General features: G+C 42.5%; 2 protein-coding genes across 4 annotated transcripts; both read left to right on the top strand.

Moving 5' to 3' along the window:
* The first annotated feature begins 2,040 nt into the window (after window positions 1–2,040).
* LOC143102325 (ADP-ribosylation factor-like protein 4D) lies at window positions 2,041–4,329 on the top strand. The gene is made up of 2 exons (XM_076265834.1): window positions 2,041–2,419; window positions 3,074–4,329. The coding sequence occupies exon 2, from the start codon at window positions 3,141–3,143 to the stop codon at window positions 3,747–3,749; it is 609 nt and encodes a 202-aa protein (XP_076121949.1). The 5' UTR covers window positions 2,041–2,419; window positions 3,074–3,140; the 3' UTR covers window positions 3,750–4,329.
* Window positions 4,330–9,742: 5,413 nt separating this feature from the next.
* Window positions 9,743–19,021, top strand: LOC143102326 (E3 ubiquitin-protein ligase RNF14-like). 3 transcript variants are annotated; one of them, XM_076265837.1, is made up of 6 exons: window positions 9,743–13,807; window positions 13,966–14,099; window positions 14,366–14,821; window positions 15,327–15,633; window positions 15,850–16,022; window positions 16,355–19,021. In XM_076265837.1, the coding sequence occupies exons 1-6, from the start codon at window positions 13,666–13,668 to the stop codon at window positions 16,475–16,477; spliced, it is 1,335 nt and encodes a 444-aa protein (XP_076121952.1). In that variant the 5' UTR covers window positions 9,743–13,665; the 3' UTR covers window positions 16,478–19,021. The 3 variants fall into 3 exon arrangements, with proteins under 3 accessions (XP_076121952.1, XP_076121953.1, XP_076121954.1); XM_076265838.1 differs by having other exon boundaries at window positions 13,969–14,099; XM_076265839.1 differs by having other exon boundaries at window positions 16,362–16,478.
* The last annotated feature ends 217 nt before the right edge of the window (window positions 19,022–19,238 follow it).

Consider the following 19,238-nt stretch of genomic DNA (forward strand, 5'->3'; position numbering starts at 1 on the left):
TTTCATTCTTTAGGATGTACGGTATTTACTATGGCAGTCTCATTCAGGCTTGGATGGATGCCCCATACTCACTAATGCTGTCTACTTTTTTCGTGTGACCTTTTTCATATGGGTTACAAGTTGAGAGAGAGAGAGAGAGAGAGAGAGAGAGAGAGAGAGAGAGAGAGAGAGAGAGATAGAGCAACGATGCCATCTGAAAGGGTTACACACTGATGTTCAACAGACTCTAAGGAAATGTTAATAGTTGGCCACTCAAGTTTCACCTCCGGTATTGATCAATTATGGAACAGGCCGCGCTCACCTGCTTGGAAATAGACAAGCGCCGATCCAGCATGCTCTGTCGGCGACGTGCCTCCCAGTGCATTGCGGACATCTTACACCCTGAGCAATAGTGAGACCTGTCACCAAAACTAGGTACGGCCACAGGGGAGGTAACCTGATAGAGAAATCTCCAGTGCATTGAGAGCTAGCAATCAGATTAATAATATCAGAGCTGGTACAATGCCTTTTGAACTGCACTGATGCTTGACAAGTTAACAAACTGAGATTTTCTGTGAGAACTTGAAATGTACCTAATGATAAGGCTAGCCTACATTAGGCCGATGTGCTATAATTGCTTGCTCTCATTCGTTAGGTTATTCACACACCAACCTAATGTTAAGTTTTAGGGTTTGGTTAAAAAAATACACTGTCCACCTTGCTGGTACTTTAATTTACATGAACATGTGCGCTATTGTGTAAAGCATTCTATTAAAACAAATAGGTTACCGTTTAGGTATTTTTTAGAAACAAATGCAGCAGAATAGAATGCCATTTGTTACCATTTGTAAAAAGCACTCTCAGAAAAAGCAATGGCACTTACAGGTTTTGTTGAACGTAGTCTGGGCAGTGTTCTTTCACGATGTGTCCCAAGTTGGCGGTCTGGCAGAACCTGCGAGAACTCCCGTTTTGCGGCACACTACCAACACTACCAACTACGCCATTCAGTTACTTAGCAACACTACGCATGGGGTCAACAGGTGAAAGAAAACGTCAAAAGCCCCTTAGGCTCCTGGCTGGGAATATGGCACTTTGCAAAGCCAGAACTGGTCCAAACGGACTGTAATTTGGATAAAAGTTCCTTGATACAAAAGCACTTTTATGGTCAGCAAGCCCACTTTCCCCCAGGCTAACTTCGTTTGAACTTGGTGACATTATTTAGAATGGCGCTTGGGGGCGCACGTACCTTTCCATGTCTCCACACAGAGCACATTTTGCTTATATTTTTAAATGCTAAATTGAGTGAAGTTTTGAACAAGAACTGCTGAAGGGGTTGGACAATAAAGGTCAATATTTTCGGAACTTTAATTAGACCTACTGCAGGGCTAAATTGTAATGAGTCGTTATCATTCATTACGCGCGTCCAATTCAGATGAGGTTGGTGTGTGACGAGACCGGTCATTCACCTTCCTTCACCTTTCCAAGTGCATCTGATTGTCCTATTTTTACCGGGTGCTGCTTTGCATCCCAAAGTGTCCTGTCTATTGTTGTAACCTCATAGTGACTGACTGGCAGATTCCCAGACAGAGATATTAAATGTTTCATAACATGCTGCCATTACGCGAGAGGACAGGAGAATTCAGGATCACAATCTCGTTCCTCTGATCTGAATCCATCTCCCGTACACGCACATCTCTCCCTGAAGATCCTCCCTGATCCCACTGTAATGGACATGGAACATGGAATACGCTCTCCAGTTTCCAAATGTCAAATCTTAACAAAAAGGAATTCTTAGTGTAATGGTCAGGTGATCTGTTCGTGGAAAAAATGGTAAATCACATCCAAACTTAATTAGCCAACTTAACGCACAGATTTAGCATTGACCTGACGAGGTTTAATGTGTAGGTTACTGATATTCGCAACCAGTTGACATTTGACCAGTTGACATTTTTTGTTTACATTTCAAGCTAATTTGAGCATTTAAATGGTGTCCAGAATGAAATCGCGCGTCCAGACCACGTGTAATATCCACTCCAAATGTGTACACAACGCCAAACAAATGAACATATTTTAGACTGCTGTATTTAATTGGTGTAGTTCTTTCTGACAATGACAACATATCACATTATACCTTTAAATCTGACATATTAATTGTAATTAATTCATTTTAAACATGATACATGAATTGATTGCCTTGAAACACTGGGTGAAACTTGGAAGTCTCCTGAAACTTCGCCCGTCCCCTTTAAGAAATGCAAGAGGCGTGGTCATCATTGTTTTTACAGCATGGGTCTTACACGTCACGGGATGGGGGTTGTATTTAGGTGGCTATCTTGTTTCAGCGCACCCTTTGTGCCTCTTAATTACCGCAGACGGAGAAGAGGTCACATCAAGCTGCAGGCGAAGACGTGACGGCGGAGCAAAGAAACGTTGCAGAAAGGTAACTTCGCGTTTCTCTTTTGCACAATTAGAAAAGTATAGTGTATAGTATAGCCTTATTGATTCAATTCAGTGGAGTGTAGCTATATTTGTGTGATGAAGTAAGCACATACTGTATACTTTTCTGAAATTTGCCGAGGCAAGATAGGCGATGGGGTTAGGATACTCCGTGATTTTTGGTTAGAGCGAGTTTTGTTGTTGGTACTGTTTGTATGCCGACGAAGTTTTTTTACTTTATTAAACAATTTATTCTATAACATCTGACATTTGACTATAGACTGGGGTTATATATTTTGAGTCTTTTCCTGTATCGAATTTCGTAATTACATTTTATGACTTGGGGGATGGGAGGCTGATGATGAAAAGCGATGACGTTGCCCAGTTTTGTTTGGTACTTCATGTCCAGTTGCTTGGCTCATGGATCTGTCTTTACATGTTTTCTATATTGGTCTGGGGAGTTAGTAATTTATTGTGACACAAACATTTTGAAAACAAAAGCAGAGTAGGTTATGTTTAGTAGTTAGTTGTTAGATGTGTAGAAGGCTAATTGGTTGCAAGTGGATTTTTTGGGATCAAAGTCAAAGTCATTTAGTTTAGGGATTTAGTTTATTCACTCATTTTGTCTGAAAAGTAACACATTTTCATTTTTTCACAGATTTCAATACCAAGTACAGGAAAGGAAGAGTGTGCTGCAGTCAAGGCTTCAGAGACTGATAGAAAGAATGGGGAATCAACTGACCGAGATGTCCCCCAACACACCCCGTCTACCAAACCTCAAGCCTGTACACATAGTGGTGCTTGGCCTTGATGCTGCAGGGAAGACCTCCTTGCTCTACCGTCTTAAACTGCGTGAATTTGTGGAGACCATCCCAACCAAAGGCTTCAACATGGAGCGCGTCAAAGTGTCAGTAGCAGCTGGCAGCTCCAGGACCACGACCTTCCAGGTGTGGGACATCGGCGGGCAAGAGAAACTCCGACCGCTGTGGAAATCGTACACGCGTCGGACTGACGGCGTGGTGTTTGTGGTGGACTCCAATGAAACGGACCGCCTGGAGGAGGCCAAAGCTGAGCTCCAGAAGGTCTGCAGGGTGCCAGAGAACCAGGGCGTGCCCGTCCTGGTCCTGGCCAACAAGCAGGACCTCCCCCGGGCAATGAACGAGCAGGAGGTGGAGAAGGCCCTGGGTCTGCACGAACTGAGCAACTCCACGCCGCACCACACGCAGGGCTGCAGTGCGGTGGACGGCCAGGGTCTCCAGACAGGCTTGGAGAGGCTTTACGAAATGATCCTCAAGAGAAAAAAGACCAACAGGGGCAGTAGTAAGAGAAGATGACCTGTTAAACTTTCCCTCCCCTTGGGAGGAGTGACCAGACAAAGAAAATAGCATCGCAAGAGGAAAAGGCCCGTCCAATGTAAGCTCAAAGTCAGTCGACGTAGCTTGGATTCAATGGGGAATCCAGCCGATGCCAAAGGTGAAAAGGTGCAGACATGTTTGCTATAGTGTGGGACTGGATCCCCACCAGACGAACTGAACTGCCACACTGAAGCGGGCCTCAGTTCTAGTGACTGGACTTCTGTTGAACCAGTCAGTCACTGATCATGTTGCCAAAGTGGTTACGAAGTACAAAGAACTCTTTTATTTAGTGTTCCGCTGCACTGTAATTGACTGTTCTGTGGTGTTGGCTTGGCATATAGAAAGAGCAGGAAAATGATAGGTTACACTATTGTAATGGGAGAGGAACACTAGTCAAAGATTTGAAGCCAAGACCTATGATTGAACTGTTTCACTATGAAGATGTGGACTTCAGTATTTGAGCTGTGCTCAAGCTTTTTTTTATTATTATTGAGGACAAAATCATGTACCTCTGCATTTTGTTCTGTATCAAAATAAATTATTGAAGTTTTTAAAATGATTGATTGGTCATCTTCTGTATGGAATCTTTGTTAAGGCTTTACGAGTTATCAGGTTGTGGGAAAGAGAGGGTGTGCTATGCATAGTTCAATGGGTTTGAAATCTACCACGTAGTGCCAGAGGCTTGCAGACGCTACCCACCCCAAACAAAAATGCTATTCATACTAACTGGATGTGTGGTTACCAGTATTACCTGTTACCCTGCTTCTTTGCACTCTTGGGTGAGAATCTCCTTAGTTTACGTAATTTAGCCTCTCTTGGCCATTTCTGACCTATCTGTGAAATGTCACCAGATTGCCAGAAAGGTGTCAGTACAACTTTACACTGTCAAGACAATTGAAAACAAGCTCTTGTTTCCTTCTGCTGACCTTGTAAACGTTGGGAAGTGGGTTTGTTTGGCACCTTTGTGCCAGGCTTGAGTGTGCATTCTGATTCTGTCTCTCTCCTTTGTTCACGTAAGATACACAAGGAACCCTTGTAGACAAAACAGCAAGGGAACAGCACCAGTGCTATGGGGTCATTTTTAGAGACCTGTGTGTAGGCGTCCACCACGGGGGATTGTGTCTCAGGTTCTTGACACAGGCAAGCATACGTGTTAAATAGTTTCTTTTCTTTTCCTCTTGCATACCATTCAGAGTTATTTCTACTCCTGGTGATGCGAGCAATCAATTTGTTGTGCTTTGAAAAGACGTTTTTACAAGCAGATATTATGTTTCGATGTCTGTAGAAGCTGTTAAATGCTAACTTGTGAGAGAGAATTTATTGTAAAGTTACATAGTTTCTGTTAAAAACAAGTCGTTTTTGTAAATCTATGAGGAATGTTGCAGTTACTGTGGTCACATGAATGGAATTAATGTCATATCTCAAGGTTTTGTTTTCACCAGCAGTAATTCCAAGAATGTGCCCACACCAGTCTGCAGTATTGTGGCAGTGGCTTTACGGCCTCGGCCTTCAGGAGTTGATAATTGGTTGAACCATCTTGTTTTTTTAAGGTGCTAATCTCTGATAGTGGGTCAACAGACTGATATCTATTGTTACCATTCCATTATACTTACAGTTAGCCAATAGATATTAAACACACTCAGGAAAATGGACAGTAACAATCCTTATGAGATTCATCACCACACCATTCTGGCTTGTGTTATCAAAAACTTAAACAATCATTTAAACAATTTTTTAGCAGCAGACTGGAATTTTGGTGTGAAACTAAAGCCTTTTGGCAATATGGTTGTCAATATCAAGGTGTGACAACTTTTATAACATTTTGTTGGGTGTGCTGCTGTCCCAGGCCTCAGAACTAAGTCATGCTTAGCCTGGACAAATAGCTGAAAAGAAAGGTATGACAGTAAGATTCTATAAGAAACGATTTGCCATAAAGACCATAAAAAGTGGTACTCTAGCATAGCGATGCTTTCAAAATCCCCTCTGGCTCGATGTGACGCACATCACTGATTATGAGTTCATGAGAAATGAAACCACCAGAAGCACATATGTTTACCGCTCTTTACCTCCAGCTTTTCCCACTAGTTGAACTAGCAACTTTTCAGGTCATCACACTAGGCTTGCTGGCCAGCCTCAGGCCTGCCCGCTCGCCAGTGCCTTCTGCATGGCCGTGCGTAGGCAGATGGGTGACATGTGTTATTACTGTAAATTGCCACCCCTGGGGGGGAGAGGATTACCTAACTGTTCCAATGGGTTGCGGGGGAGGAGAGGGGAGGGGCCAAACAGGGAAGCACTCAGGGTCATGTGGGAGCTGGTGAAGCGACCCGTTTCTGGGAGGGAGTACAGAGCAGCCATGGAGTTATGGGGCAAACGGGGTCATTTCTCTAAAGTAGCTTACTTAACTACTGACCAAAATTACTGTCAAGCAGTAGTTGCCAGATGGATTATAATGATGTCTTCTTAATATTATAATGATGTCTTAATATTCTTAAATATATGTCAACGTAAAAGGAAACTTATACTCTGAACAACACTGGCAGAAAAGTGCTGGCAGCAGCACCACAGAATGGTTTTTATATCCAACTCCAAATGTATTTTAGCCTCTGAAATAACTTAACATTTTAAATTTTAAACTCATTGTAATTACAAAGTAGCGACATTGCAGAAAATTGGTAATTTCTCTAAAATTTTAATTCTAGTTGCAAACCACACCGACAGAGTTTTAAAAATGGTGTCCGACAAACTGCCATGTCCTGAGTTGACTGGTTGCTGTTTTTGCAAGCAAAGCTCATTGTCAAGAGGGCAGGCCTGTGGACCGGAGGGCTAAACATTTAGAAACTCAGCTGGAGAGCAGCTGTTTAGGGGAGAATCTCACCCTCTCACACACACACACACACACACACACACACAGCACTTTGATGAATCACAAGCCTTCCTGGAGCAACTGTAGGAAGTGTCCCTCTATTCCCATCCAAACAGAGTGATGGGATAGAAGGGAGACAGAGAGAGAGGGGAAGGGAGAGGGCTGTGTGTGTGTGTGTGTGAGAGAGAGAGAGAGAGAGCATGTTCCTTTTGGCAGTCTTCTCTTTCCTGATCTCAGAGTGGTGGTGTCTGTGCGTGGCTGGCGTGGCGTCAGGGCACATGTGAGTCATTAAACGCCACAGCTGCTCCTGTTGTTTTCTGTCTCTTCTTTAAGGGCCTCTGGCATCAGCAGAGCAACGCTTTGCCTTGGTCTATAGTCTGTGTTGTGTGTGTGTGTGTCTGTGTTGTATGTGTGTGTGTGTCTGTGTGTGTGTACGTGTGTGTGCACGTGTGTGTGCACACGTCTGCCTGTGAAAAAGGATACCCTTCTTGAGTTGCACATGTACGAGACTGACAATTACAAGGTTTGTCATGACAAAATAAGCAGGCAAAGCGAGGGCAACAATGCCTTGTTAAGTCTCTCATAGGTGAGACCCACAAAGCGACCTCTTGTGATGAGTAGTTGGAGGAGGCGGGGGAAGGTGGGGGGCATGTTATTAAATTGACAATGCTATGGGCGAGGGAGGCACGACGGGTATGGCATGAGCTTACACACTACACACACACACACACACACACACACACACACACATACACACACACACACACATACACACACACACATGCACACATATACACTAACACACACACACCAATTGGCGAGGGAGGCACGAGGGGTATGGGATGAACGACAATAGACAGCTGGATTTTCCCTCATCACTCCCACCAAGAAAGGATCACAAAGCCACTGTTGTGTTGTGTTGTGAAGTCCATCACACTGTGTGTGTGTCTGTTTGTGCTACACGGAAGAGATGGTGAAAAGAGAGGAGTTGATTAACAGAGAACCAGACACAAATGGGTGGAAGATAGAGTGAGTAAAATAGAAACAAACTGTCACACAGAGAGAGGGGGGGGCAATGAAGAAATAGCTGAGATGGATGTAGAGATAGTGAGCCAGAAATACCGGAGAAAGAGAAAGAGGTAAGGGCAGCAGTGTGAGTCAGTGGTGTTTACTGGAGAGAGGCGAGGGCATGCCTGTGCTGGCCCTAGTGAGATACATACACACACAACACAAAAACACTGATGCTCTCCAGGCCATAATTATTTCACCATTGTGCTGATCAAATGTGGCTTAAGCACACAGTGCTGGGACAATTATACAACTTTTCTCTCTTTTGAAGATATCAATGATCTTGCAAATTCTGTTTATTTGGGGTATATTCCAGGACTGCAGAGTATAATTATATAGTAGTTCAGTGCATCATATAATTGTTTTTTATACTGTAATTATGTGGATATAAGCAGATTTTGCTATGGTCAGTCTCTTTTTATGAGTAAATAACAATATTTGGGTCTTTCTCCAAGATCAATCTGACGAGCTGGCAGATCAACCCCAGTTGGCTATGTTGATGGGATTTGATCTTATAAATCCCTTGTTCCCATATGGTATTCTGCTTAATCTGGAGAGGACTAATTCAGTTAATTCATCTAAAGTGTAATCCAAAAAAAGTGCAGTTGGGGTCGTCGTCGTCAAAATGACTCCTGGTGCTCTGCCAGATTGAGCTTGATTTGGCTGTAAGGTGCCTCTAGCCTGACGTAGTCATACTCAGTTCTAGCCAGAATTTGAGTCTGATACTGCTCCAATGGGATGTGATTATGGGGTGTGTTTCAACCGATACAGGGGGGGGAAATACCTCTGCACTCAATTGGATAGACCTAATCAATCAAAGCAACGAAATAGCCAGCCGTGAATCCATAGGGAGCCAGACCATCCTTCTCGACAAATGCCTTAACACTGTTTTCAGATCGTTTTTTAATGTGTTGTCAATATCTTGCACAAAAGACGCAATAGCAAAATCTAAATATCTAGTGTAGCTTCTAGCGACAGACTTTTTGTTGCAAACAAAATCAACCGAAGCTCAGGTGACGTGATAGATGAGACATCGTTGCTCATCTGTTTATTATTGTACAAAGCCCGCCCAAATGATTTGATTGCTGCAGTTGGTTCGAACTGCTGTGGTTCAGGTGCTTCTCAATGGAACAAGTCCAGACCAAATTTCCTGACCTCAAATTTTGTGGGCAGGGTCAAACTCGAGCTGGCTTCCAGGCTAAGGTGCCTCTCCTGTGCCAGCTGCAATAAACTGATGACAATACAATGGCTTGACGCTCACTATGATCCGTGTGTTAAGCAGAGGAGAGTTCTGCTCATTTGAGCCTTTATCATAATATCAATTTGGATGTGTTCTTCATTTAAGCCTTGAGAAACATGGAGGGAGAGAAACCTAAGGTGGTATGGTAGCAATGTGAGAAGGAATGGCAGGGTGCATCACATTTTCAATTTATAATCCAATAAAGCTGAATTTCACACAGTAAGTTGTTATAAGAATATTTAGTGGAGTAAGAATAAGAGAGTACTAGCAGGACCCCCCACTTAACAAGTCTTGTTGAGTAGGATTGTTTCAAAGTAAATAGAAAAATGTTGAGTCCTTGAGTAGACTCTTGAAATTTACTCTCTTCCATTCCAGTGTGTTTTCTGTCTGCTTGTGGCATCCAAGGTTAATTTAATTGGATTTTAGCCGAACATATCTTTAGAAGGCCTTGCCGCTATGTGTGAACAGACTGATAAAGAGAAGAAGTTGAGAATGAATTGAATGGAGTTCCACAGTAGCCACAGTCAGGGATGGATTACTGCACGGGCCTACCGGGCCCAGGCCCAGGGGCCCAAGGGGTCAGGGGGACCTGAAGCCCAAGCCTTTGCATGGAATCATTGCCTCAATATCAACAAATCAGGATGTAGGCTATGAATCTGATTGAATTTAGTATTGGCCATCCCCAAAATGCACAAGAATACAGGAAATCACATCAAACAAATTAAAGCATTTCTGGGGGAAGACCCCCAAACCCCCCCTCCCACATATGCGACAATTAGTGGAGGGCCCTTAAAACATCTGGGCCCAGGGGCCCGAAAGTTCATAATCCGCCCATGGCCACAGTAGACATCCCACACTAAGATGGGGGTAGTGAGCAGAGTATTTACAGACTCAGACTCTCTGCTCTCTCTCAAGCCCATAAGAACGCACATAGCCAGAAGGCCGCAGTCATGCAGATGATAAGGAAAGTGGTGAGAAAGTGCCAGGGACAATAATTGTGGATAAAAAAATAATCTGAAACAACTACGAGGGCAACATCTCATCCATTTTGTGTTCTGCTCGGAGATGTAGTGGACTGTTGCCCAAAACAAAACTGTTGCCACAAGCTGTATGCAACCGCCTGCAGTTTCCATTCTTTCCATCACTTACGATACTGAGATGAGTAATGTGTCTTCTGAAAACATAGGTGAAATTCAACACACACACAAAAAAAACAATTGGATGTTTTTTTTATGTTTTCATTATTTTTAACAATAAGGTTTATGAATAAAGAGAGAACTGTAGCATTGACACTTCTTTTGATTCATTTAGACAGTTGTTTGGAGGGATAATTACAAACAAGAGGAAGAACAAGCTTATACATTTCCCTCCTTCCTGCACTTCCTGCACGTTTTGATAACCAAAAACCCAAAGCCAATAAAAATGCATTCAATTCCCCTATATCCCCTAATACATAAAAATAAAACTTCTCATCCCCTGTTTACTGGAGCGGCACTTGAACACTATGTGAGAAGTACAAAAAAGATGAAGCTGTTCTGTCTGCAGTGAATGGCGTGTCACAAAGAGAGAAGAGGAGGAGACCTACCAGTGAATGGCGTGTCACAAAGAGAGAAGAGGAGGAGACCTACCAGTGAATGGCGTGTCACAAAGAGAGAAGAGGAGGAGACCTACCAGTGAATGGCGTGTCACAAAGAGAGAAGAGGAGGAGACCTACCAGTGGTAAAAACCATGGCAACTGTGAGTCAGCACTGCTTGCTTGAGCGAGTGAAAGGAGACGGGTGAAGGAGATGAAGCTTGTCTTTTTCTCTGGCCTCTTCAAAATAACAAAGAGTCACCCAGTGGACGGACCTGTACCTTCACCTCTGAGTTGTTAACTGAGAAATGAGGAAAGCAGAGCAAAATATGCTGGTCTGACAGGAGAGGAGAGCAGGACAGAGGAAGAGGTGACAAGTGTCTAGGTATTTGAAGAGGGAAATAAACACAGACATGGGGTTGGCAGTTCAAGACAGACTGAGTGGGCTATGAGAGATCTGCTAACACACGGCTGTGTTTCTGAAAGTGTGTCCAGTAGTGGGGAATAGAGACATGACAGGTGGGGCGCGAAGAACCGGAGGAAATGTGTCTTTATTTGTGCCCATATTTATTAATGCCTTTCTTATTTGACAAGGAAGATCAAAATAGACAAAATAGCCACACACAAACATAGGAGTCATAAACAGGCCTACATGTAAATCAAAACAGCATCAGATCCAGGGGACAGAGATGGGAAAAAGATGTGAAACCAAAATATGAATGTTGACGTTACCATTTTGCTGGGGTGATGGGCTCAGGTGGGGCTTGAAAATGCACCTCCAAAGTGGGGAATGACAGAAAAAGAGTACCACTGCTTTACAGTAAGGGTACATTAATTATCATGAATTCATGCATGAATTAATTAATTCCTCTCATGAATCATCAGGAATTTACATGAGATCATAGTCTGTCATTTGTGACCTTATACATGAACAACACATCAACTATAGGTACGGTGGGCACATAATTATGAATTATGATTTATTAAGCATGATGATGATTATTTTTTTTTCTGCCAGAAATGTGGTCATCACTATACTCAACACAACTTGTGCAGTTCTCTAAACACGTCATCACTCACAACTTTAGTTGACTGGCCACAGACATGATTAACTCATGAGCAATTAATCTAAAATTTGTGTAATCATAATGCTCATGCTTATCATGCAAATCATAAAGATGCCATGATGATTCATAAGATATAAAGGAATAACGTAATATAAATGCATAAATTATGAATTAACTCATGAATTCATGATAATTAATGTACCCACAAGTGTTACCCGAGATCCGTACTAAAACAAATCAGTGGACATCACTGATTTTATCTGTGAGACAAACATACTGGATTATCATTGCAGTGTTGAAATCAACACAGAGTGAAGAATATTTCACAATACAGAGAACTAATGTAAACCAAATCCTGAATTAACGTTGGCCTTCACTGAAAGGTGTATTTAAAAGCGCTTGCATCCATAAGCCCATTTATAACATGGGCAACATGTTTTCAACCAGAATTCAGTGTTGTGTATCATTTAAGAAACCATTTAATGATATGTGTTTAGGCCTACTCCTTGATCCACATAGTTTTCCTCCACTTTGAATGACAATGACAAGATAATGACTGCAGAGGCCTACTCTTAAGGCCTACTACTTAAAATAAATTGCTGTTGCAGTGGCATAATGACATCAGTTAACTTCTTTAGATCCACTGGTACTTTTGTAAGGATGCTGAGAATCTCCTTGTATGGCATTGCGTGTGGAATGAGTGAGGAAATATGGCAACTATTCAATATCACAAAGGCAGGATTTGGTCTTGCCAATCAGTTTCTAAAACACTCTTTGATTTATGTAGCCTACACATTCGACCTGGGATTCCCTGCAGACTTATTCATTGTAATCAGAGGGTGAAAACTGATAAAACTGATTCAAAAAATAGTCTATATATCATTGCCCCGAAAAATCGACATGAATGTGCTGGTGGGGTTAAGTTGTCCAACATTATAACGCCACCTTGTGACTGTAATAGTGTAGGCCTATTGCGAATACAACTTGTTCGTTGACAGTCGTGTCAACGCTACACAGATTCGTGTCAATGTGCAAGACATAGGGTTGCCAAGTGCCAACCGTTCCGTAAAATAGGCTACGGAATCGTCCCGTATTTGAAAGGAAAAAGATGTGTTCCGTATTGAACTAATACGGAACGCATTTTGTTCCGTTGTTGAGAATCAACTTGTGCAAACCCATGACAGATCACCGGATCGCCGCTCAGCCGATCAGATTTGAGCTGAGCTTATTATAATGGTGGAAACCTTTCCCTGTTTGTACATTTAAAAAAATGTGTGTATCTTATTTCTTATTATTGTGTGATTTGGGTTTTACAGTAGCCTACTTTCCAATCTGATGTAGCCCTAATGTGAGACTTTGTCCCTAATGACATTCTGATCATGTCGGAATGGCTCCTTCATATGTCTGGCCTGTGAAGGGTCGGTGCTTTCCCTTCTGGGCCATACGTGGTCTGCTTCCCTTTTCCTTGGTCATATCATATGTGGTTATGGTCCTTTACCTTTCCTGTTGATTCACACCTTTAACTCTTCTGCTTTAACATTTAGTCTGTTTTTAACTCCCCTACTTTAACATTAGTCTGTCTCCCCATGTCTCATTCTTCTCCCCCTGTCTGTTCAGCTTACAATAAATGTCACACATTTAGGCTTACCTATTAATAAATGCAGTAGCCCTGCCCCTGAGACTAAACTTATAGAAATATATAAATGTGTTATTGAAACAAGGAAAAAACACCACAAATGTAGTATATTATGCGTTTATTTTAGTAAATAGTGACTAATTTTAGTGTAACTAAACTGTAACTGCCTAATACTAGGCATTCTTCATGTATTTAGCTTAGGCCTAGCCTACTGACAGATCACGTGATATTTTGGACCCGATGACAGTCATTGCACGTTGTTTACATCATTTTTTCAGTCCACTCCAGTCCTCAGCCACCCTCGACTCTTTCAACCAATCACATGTCGGCTTTATACGGGAACTTTCGGTGCTAAATTAAAGGGCCGTCTTGCCTCTCGTTAGTTGGAGTTTGTCCGTGGGGACATCCCAACCACTTATTTAAACCCACACAGCATCATAATAACATAATGGACACCGCACGGGAAGACGAGTTGCTTGCGATGGAGAATATATTAGGACCGGATGAATTTCACCGAAGCGAAACTTCCTCGGGTGGAGTGATGGAAGTGTGTCCGCAGCTTCCACATGATTTCAAACTAATTGAAAAAGGTATGGTAGACTAGCCAACAGTAAGCTGTTTTACATGAAGTTTGTAATGTAGGCCTAGTCTGTTTTGCTTTTTCTTTAGGGACGTAACGTAAATTATCGTCTATAGCCTACATAGCCTAGTGTATATTTGTAAATTGAAAGGCCCTGTATTAATTCAGCAGGTGAAATAAACGAAGAATATGATGTAAAATTCCTGCCGCCTCTGGTAGTGGACTTTGAGCTTCCTGCAACATACCCAGATCATTCCTCGCCTGCTTTTACACTGAGTTGTCAGTGGCTCCGCCATAATCAGGTGTGTGACGTGTTCTGTATTGAAAAGCTCTGTAGTCAAAACAAAGATTGTTAAGGCAGAGGCGTAACAATCTTTGGTCAAAGGTCACATTTAGCAAAGATGTTGGGTTTGGTTTGATTCATGTTTGGCCTGCTGGTAAAGCCTATAGGCCTATGTAACTTTCCCCCCAGCTCAGATCCCATATTTGTGATACCTTACACATACATTAAGTGTTAAGATTCATATGGTCACCAAATGTCTCATATTAATCACTGGATATGCCACAGCTTTCGAAGATATGCAGGCATCTAGAGGACATTTGGCAGACTTCTGGAGGAGAGGCTGTGCTCTTCTCCTGGTTCCAGTTCCTAAGAGAGGACCTCCTGGGCTTCCTGTCCATCCACTCTCCCTGGGAGATTCCCTGCATGGAGGAGCCTCAGGATACAGATGGCAGAGACCCACGGGTCACTACTACTACCAGTATCCCTGACACAGATCTTCTGCAGTGGCTCCTAGACCACAATCAAAAGATGCAGCAGAGGGAGTTTGAAGGACAAAGTTTTGAGTGTGGGATTTGCTTCTTCGCAAAGTATGGTTTAGAGTGCCACAGATTCACCGGCTGTGAGCACATCTTCTGTAAGGACTGCATCTCTAACATTTTCAGGATTGCCATTGAAGAGGGAAGGGTGCTCCAGTTCAACTGTCCTGATACTGACTGTGACTCTGTGGCCACTCCCTCAGAGGTAAGCTCCATGGGGTTTGTTGCATTTTTAACAAACTGTAACATCTTAGTTTATTCTCTAAACCCAATATTAAAGGTACAATTAAAATTAGCACCGCTTGTAAATGCTGTATTGTAAAGACTCAATAATCACTAAACTCAGTCCATATTATGAACTACTTGATGACGGCCTTTTTCATAAAATGCAGCCGTAATAGACTAGGTAAATATAATAACTAGAATGTCAGTTCAAATACAGTAGGCCTACATACACTCGATTGAAAATACTTCTCTTGATACATAACATTTTCCACAATTTAGAGAATGTCACTTTACGTTATCTTCTGTCATTAAACCCACAACTTTGATTTACAGAATTGTGACTGTTTAATTAAATATCAGAAGTGCAGTGTAATTAGAAGTTGTACATGCAATTGCTTCTAAAGACAACAATATATACAATAATAGAATACATCAGAGTCAAGTGATAGAATATCAGAGTCAGTGATCTCCAGAACTCTCTTCAGGTTAAGGCTCTGGTGGGTGAGGAGCTATTCGGTCGGTATGACCAGCTGCTGCTGCAGAAGACGCTGGACTGCATGGCTGACGTGGTGTATTGTCCTCGTGCCAACTGCAGCTCCCCGGTGGTCCTGGAGCCGGGGGAGTCCTGGGCTTTCTGTGCATCCTGTGCGTTTGCCTTCTGTAACAGATGCCGTCAGGGGTACCATGGGGTGAATGTGTGTCCCAAGAACACCTCTTTAGGTGCCACAGCACAGGATATAGGTACCCTGTCAGCCTCCAGCTCTGAATACGCATCACTGCCAAAGACTGTAGGTAAACACCAGAAAAATATGTTTCCACTATTGGGCAAGCCAGTGCATGCCACAGAGAGTTGCATTTTATGTATGTATGTAAAGACTTCTCAATTAGATATGATGTTTGATTACATGTCACACACACCACATTACAGTGTTTTTACAGCAGTATGACTGACGGCTCATCGCTGTTCTTTTTATCACTTCTTCAATAACAGTCTTTTCTCATTTGCAGTGAGGATGCGACATCTGTGGGAAGACTATGAAAACGGCACTAAACAGAGAAAGAAACTTCTGCTGGAGCGATACGGGAGGAGTGTGTTCCTTGCCGGTATAGATGATGCCCTGAGTGGTGACTGGATAGAGACCAACACCCAAGAGTGTCCTAGATGTAGCGTCAAAATACACGTAAGTAGAGTAGATGTAGCGTCAAAATACACGTAAGTAGAGTAGATGTAGCGTCAAAATACACGTAAGTAGAGTAGATGTAGCGTCAAAATATATGTATACAAGTAGAGTTACGCTTGCATGTGAACGGGAAATACTGATTGATTGGGTGTAAAGTAAAAGTAAAATGACTGGTATTTAGCAGATGCTTTTAACCAAAGTGGACAAAAGTGTCTACCAAATAGAGTTTCTGAGTCATCTGTACTACAAGTAACATGGTAAAGCTGTACTTTGATCATTGACCATATTCTGTTTTTTTATCTGTCTCTGTCTTTATCTGTCTTTATTTGTAGAAAACAGGGGGCTGCAACATAATGCGGTGTGCACACTGTTCTGCTACCTTCTGCTGGGGTTGCCATGTGATAATAAAGCCCTTAGATGACTATTACAGGCACAGCATTGGAAACTGTACATGAAGGCTGAAATAGATAGATAGATAGATAGATAGATAGATAGATAGATACTTTATTGATCCCCAGGGGAAATTCAAGGGGAAATATCATCTCACTGACCAAGCATTCATTATGCCATGTTTTTATTTTACTGGACCATACATCAACAAGGCAGCTTGTACATTCCATTTCACACTCTACAACATATGGAAAATCAGGACTTACCTGACTCAATATGCTACCCAACTCCTGGTACAGACCATAGTCATCTTACGCCTTGACTACTGTAACGACCTCCTGACAGGTCCCCCAGCAGTGAACGACCTCCTGACAGGTCTCCCAACGGTGAAACCCCTTCAGATGATCCAGAACGCGGCGGCGAACCTGGTCTTCAACCAACCAACCCAAAAGGGCGCGTTACCCCGCTGTTCACCCAGCTACTGGCTACCTATGGCCGTCCGCATTAAATTCAAGTCACTAATGCTTGCCTACAAAGTAGTCTCCGGTTCTGCTCCCACTTACTTGAATGCCCTCATACAGGCATATGCCACCTCCTGACCGTTGCACTCCTGAGACAATTAGGACGTCTGGTTCTGTCACCCGTATGCTCAAGGCAATCCAAACTTTTCTCATCTTTTGTCCCTATTGGTGGAATGCACTACCAGTTTCTACCAGAGCAGGGGCATCCCTCTCTATCTTCAAAAAACTCCTGAAGACCCAGCTCTTCAGAGAGAATCTCCTCTCGTAGCACTATTTACAACTAGCCTGGACCTTGCTAATTCTAGCACTTATTATCTGATTAGAACTGACACTTGACTGTATGGAAATAAATAGCACTCACTGATGCACTAACCTGTCCTTGATGTCCTTGTACTTTACATGGATTGTTTCCCTGTTGGGAGTCGCTTTGGTTAAAAGGTGTCAGCCAAATGTAATGTAATGTACATTGAAGTGTACAGATCATGTGGATTACATGAATGCCAGCATTATCTACAGAAGTATATCAGTATTTACATATATATTTATATATCAACTTTTGGATTGTACATTGGGTTTTAAACCTCTGCCTAAGGTGACAGGTGCCTTTTAGTTGACCTGTTAATGATTAGAAGAAGCACTCTTGACTTATCTTACCTCTTTTTCCATCGGTCGCTTCACGGAAAGCCCAGAAGAGTCTACCGAGCTCATGCCTTGGATCGAGGTTTCTTCACAATGTCACATTGAGTTGAAATGAGTGGAAAACGCATTGTGTTGTCATTTAAGGGCCCTGTTCATGTTACACAAAACTTTTGAGGCTGTTAAGAGGCACAACGGCACCTTTTAAGACATGCCCCCAAACCTAGCATTGTAGCTCACTGGGAGCACTGGCGATTAGCTGCAGCAACTCCAGTTTGGTAGCACCGATTTTGGTCGGGTTTTCCCCCCCGTATCGACAGTAGGTACTGTAGGCGATCAAGATCCATGTAACAAGCTGGATTTTCCCTTTAAGTGCCTTGCTCAAGGGCACATTGGTGGAAACCGAGAATTTAACCAACCCACAACTTTTCAGACTGCATTCTAACCTAGATTCTTAACCACTAGTCCACCAGCCCCAGAGAGCTCAGCTGTTGAAGCATGCAGAGAAAAAAGGAAAGAGGGGCAAGAAATGCTGGTCTGAAAGCAGGACAGAGGAGGAGACGACAGTGTCAAGGTTCAGGTATGAGGAGGAAAATAAACAGCATGCACTTGGGCAGGGCGAGGCAAGATGACATGGCAGGGAAAGATTAACTCCGATGAGTTGGAAAGAGAAAGGTTGAGGGATCCATGCTGAAACAAATCAGTGGACATCAGTGATCATGTTACTGACACACACACACATACTGAATTATCATTTCAGTGTTGAAATCAACACAGAGTGAAGTATATTTCACTAATGTAAATCAGAACTATTTTAGGAGTTAAAACAGGGTTACACACTGGAGAACCTCCAGGCCTTCATTGCCTTCATTCATCACAAAAGTCTATTAAAAGGTGTTTGCATGTGTAAGCACACACTTGTAACATGAGAAAATATGTTTACAGCCAAAAGTCTATCATTTAAAGAAACCACTTAATGATATGTGTACTGCCTGATTACCAATTCTCATACTGTTTCCTCCACTTTGGATGAAGACAACAAGATAAGTATGGCTGCAGTCTGTAGGCCTATACTACTCAATTAAATGCAATTAAAATGAATGGTTGCTGTGGTTGCTATGATGGCATCTGTTACCTTCTTTAGATCCACTGGGGTTTTGGAAAGTACGCAATCAGTATCTCCCTGTAGGCCTATGGCATTGTGTGGGTAGGCCTACAGAATTAATGAAACATGGCAACCATTTAATATCATAACATATGATTTAGTCTTGTCAGTTTATAAAGCGCTCTTGACTTTATATTCAAATGTATGAGTTTCAGGTAACATACTTCAAAATACATTTGGCCAAATGTATTACATTTCAAAAATGACCTCCTAACCAATATCTTCAACTTCAAGTGTATTGCCATGTACTCATAAAAGGAATATAAGTAATGAAATTCTTGTGCTCAAGAGCCAGCTCAACTTTAAAGAATAAATAAAAAGTATAATTAAAAAGGTATATTGTGTGTTTGTATGGGGGGGGGGTGGAAGGGGGATGATGACATGTGTGTTTGGGGGTGTTGTTGTGTGTGTGTGGGTGGGTGGGGGGGTAATGGGGTGTGTAACTGTGTGTCTGGATCTGTCTTTCAAAATGTGCCTGTGTCGGTTGCCCTCTGGTGGCCAAAA

This window comes from Alosa pseudoharengus, unplaced genomic scaffold (genome assembly GCF_046254945.1).
Source record: "Alosa pseudoharengus isolate Yale_2024_CS ecotype anadromous, Long Island Sound unplaced genomic scaffold, YU_APseudo_1.1 YU_APseudo_1.1_scf_4, whole genome shotgun sequence".
NCBI lineage: Eukaryota > Metazoa > Chordata > Actinopteri > Clupeiformes > Clupeidae > Alosa > Alosa pseudoharengus.

What these genes read in the sequence shown, in the direction of transcription:
- LOC143102325 (XM_076265834.1), top strand. Translation starts at nt 3,141, where the DNA reads ATGGGGAATCAACTGACCGAGATGTCCCCCAACACACCCCGTCTACCA.
- LOC143102326 (XM_076265837.1), top strand. Translation starts at nt 13,666, where the DNA reads ATGGACACCGCACGGGAAGACGAGTTGCTTGCGATGGAGAATATATTA. An exon ending in AGTGGCTCCGCCATAATCAG is followed by an intron (nt 14,100 to 14,365) that starts GTGTGTGACGTG and finishes GATATGCCACAG; the next exon opens with CTTTCGAAGATATGCAGGCA. An exon ending in ATCACTGCCAAAGACTGTAG is followed by an intron (nt 15,634 to 15,849) that starts GTAAACACCAGA and finishes TCTCATTTGCAG; the next exon opens with TGAGGATGCGACATCTGTGG.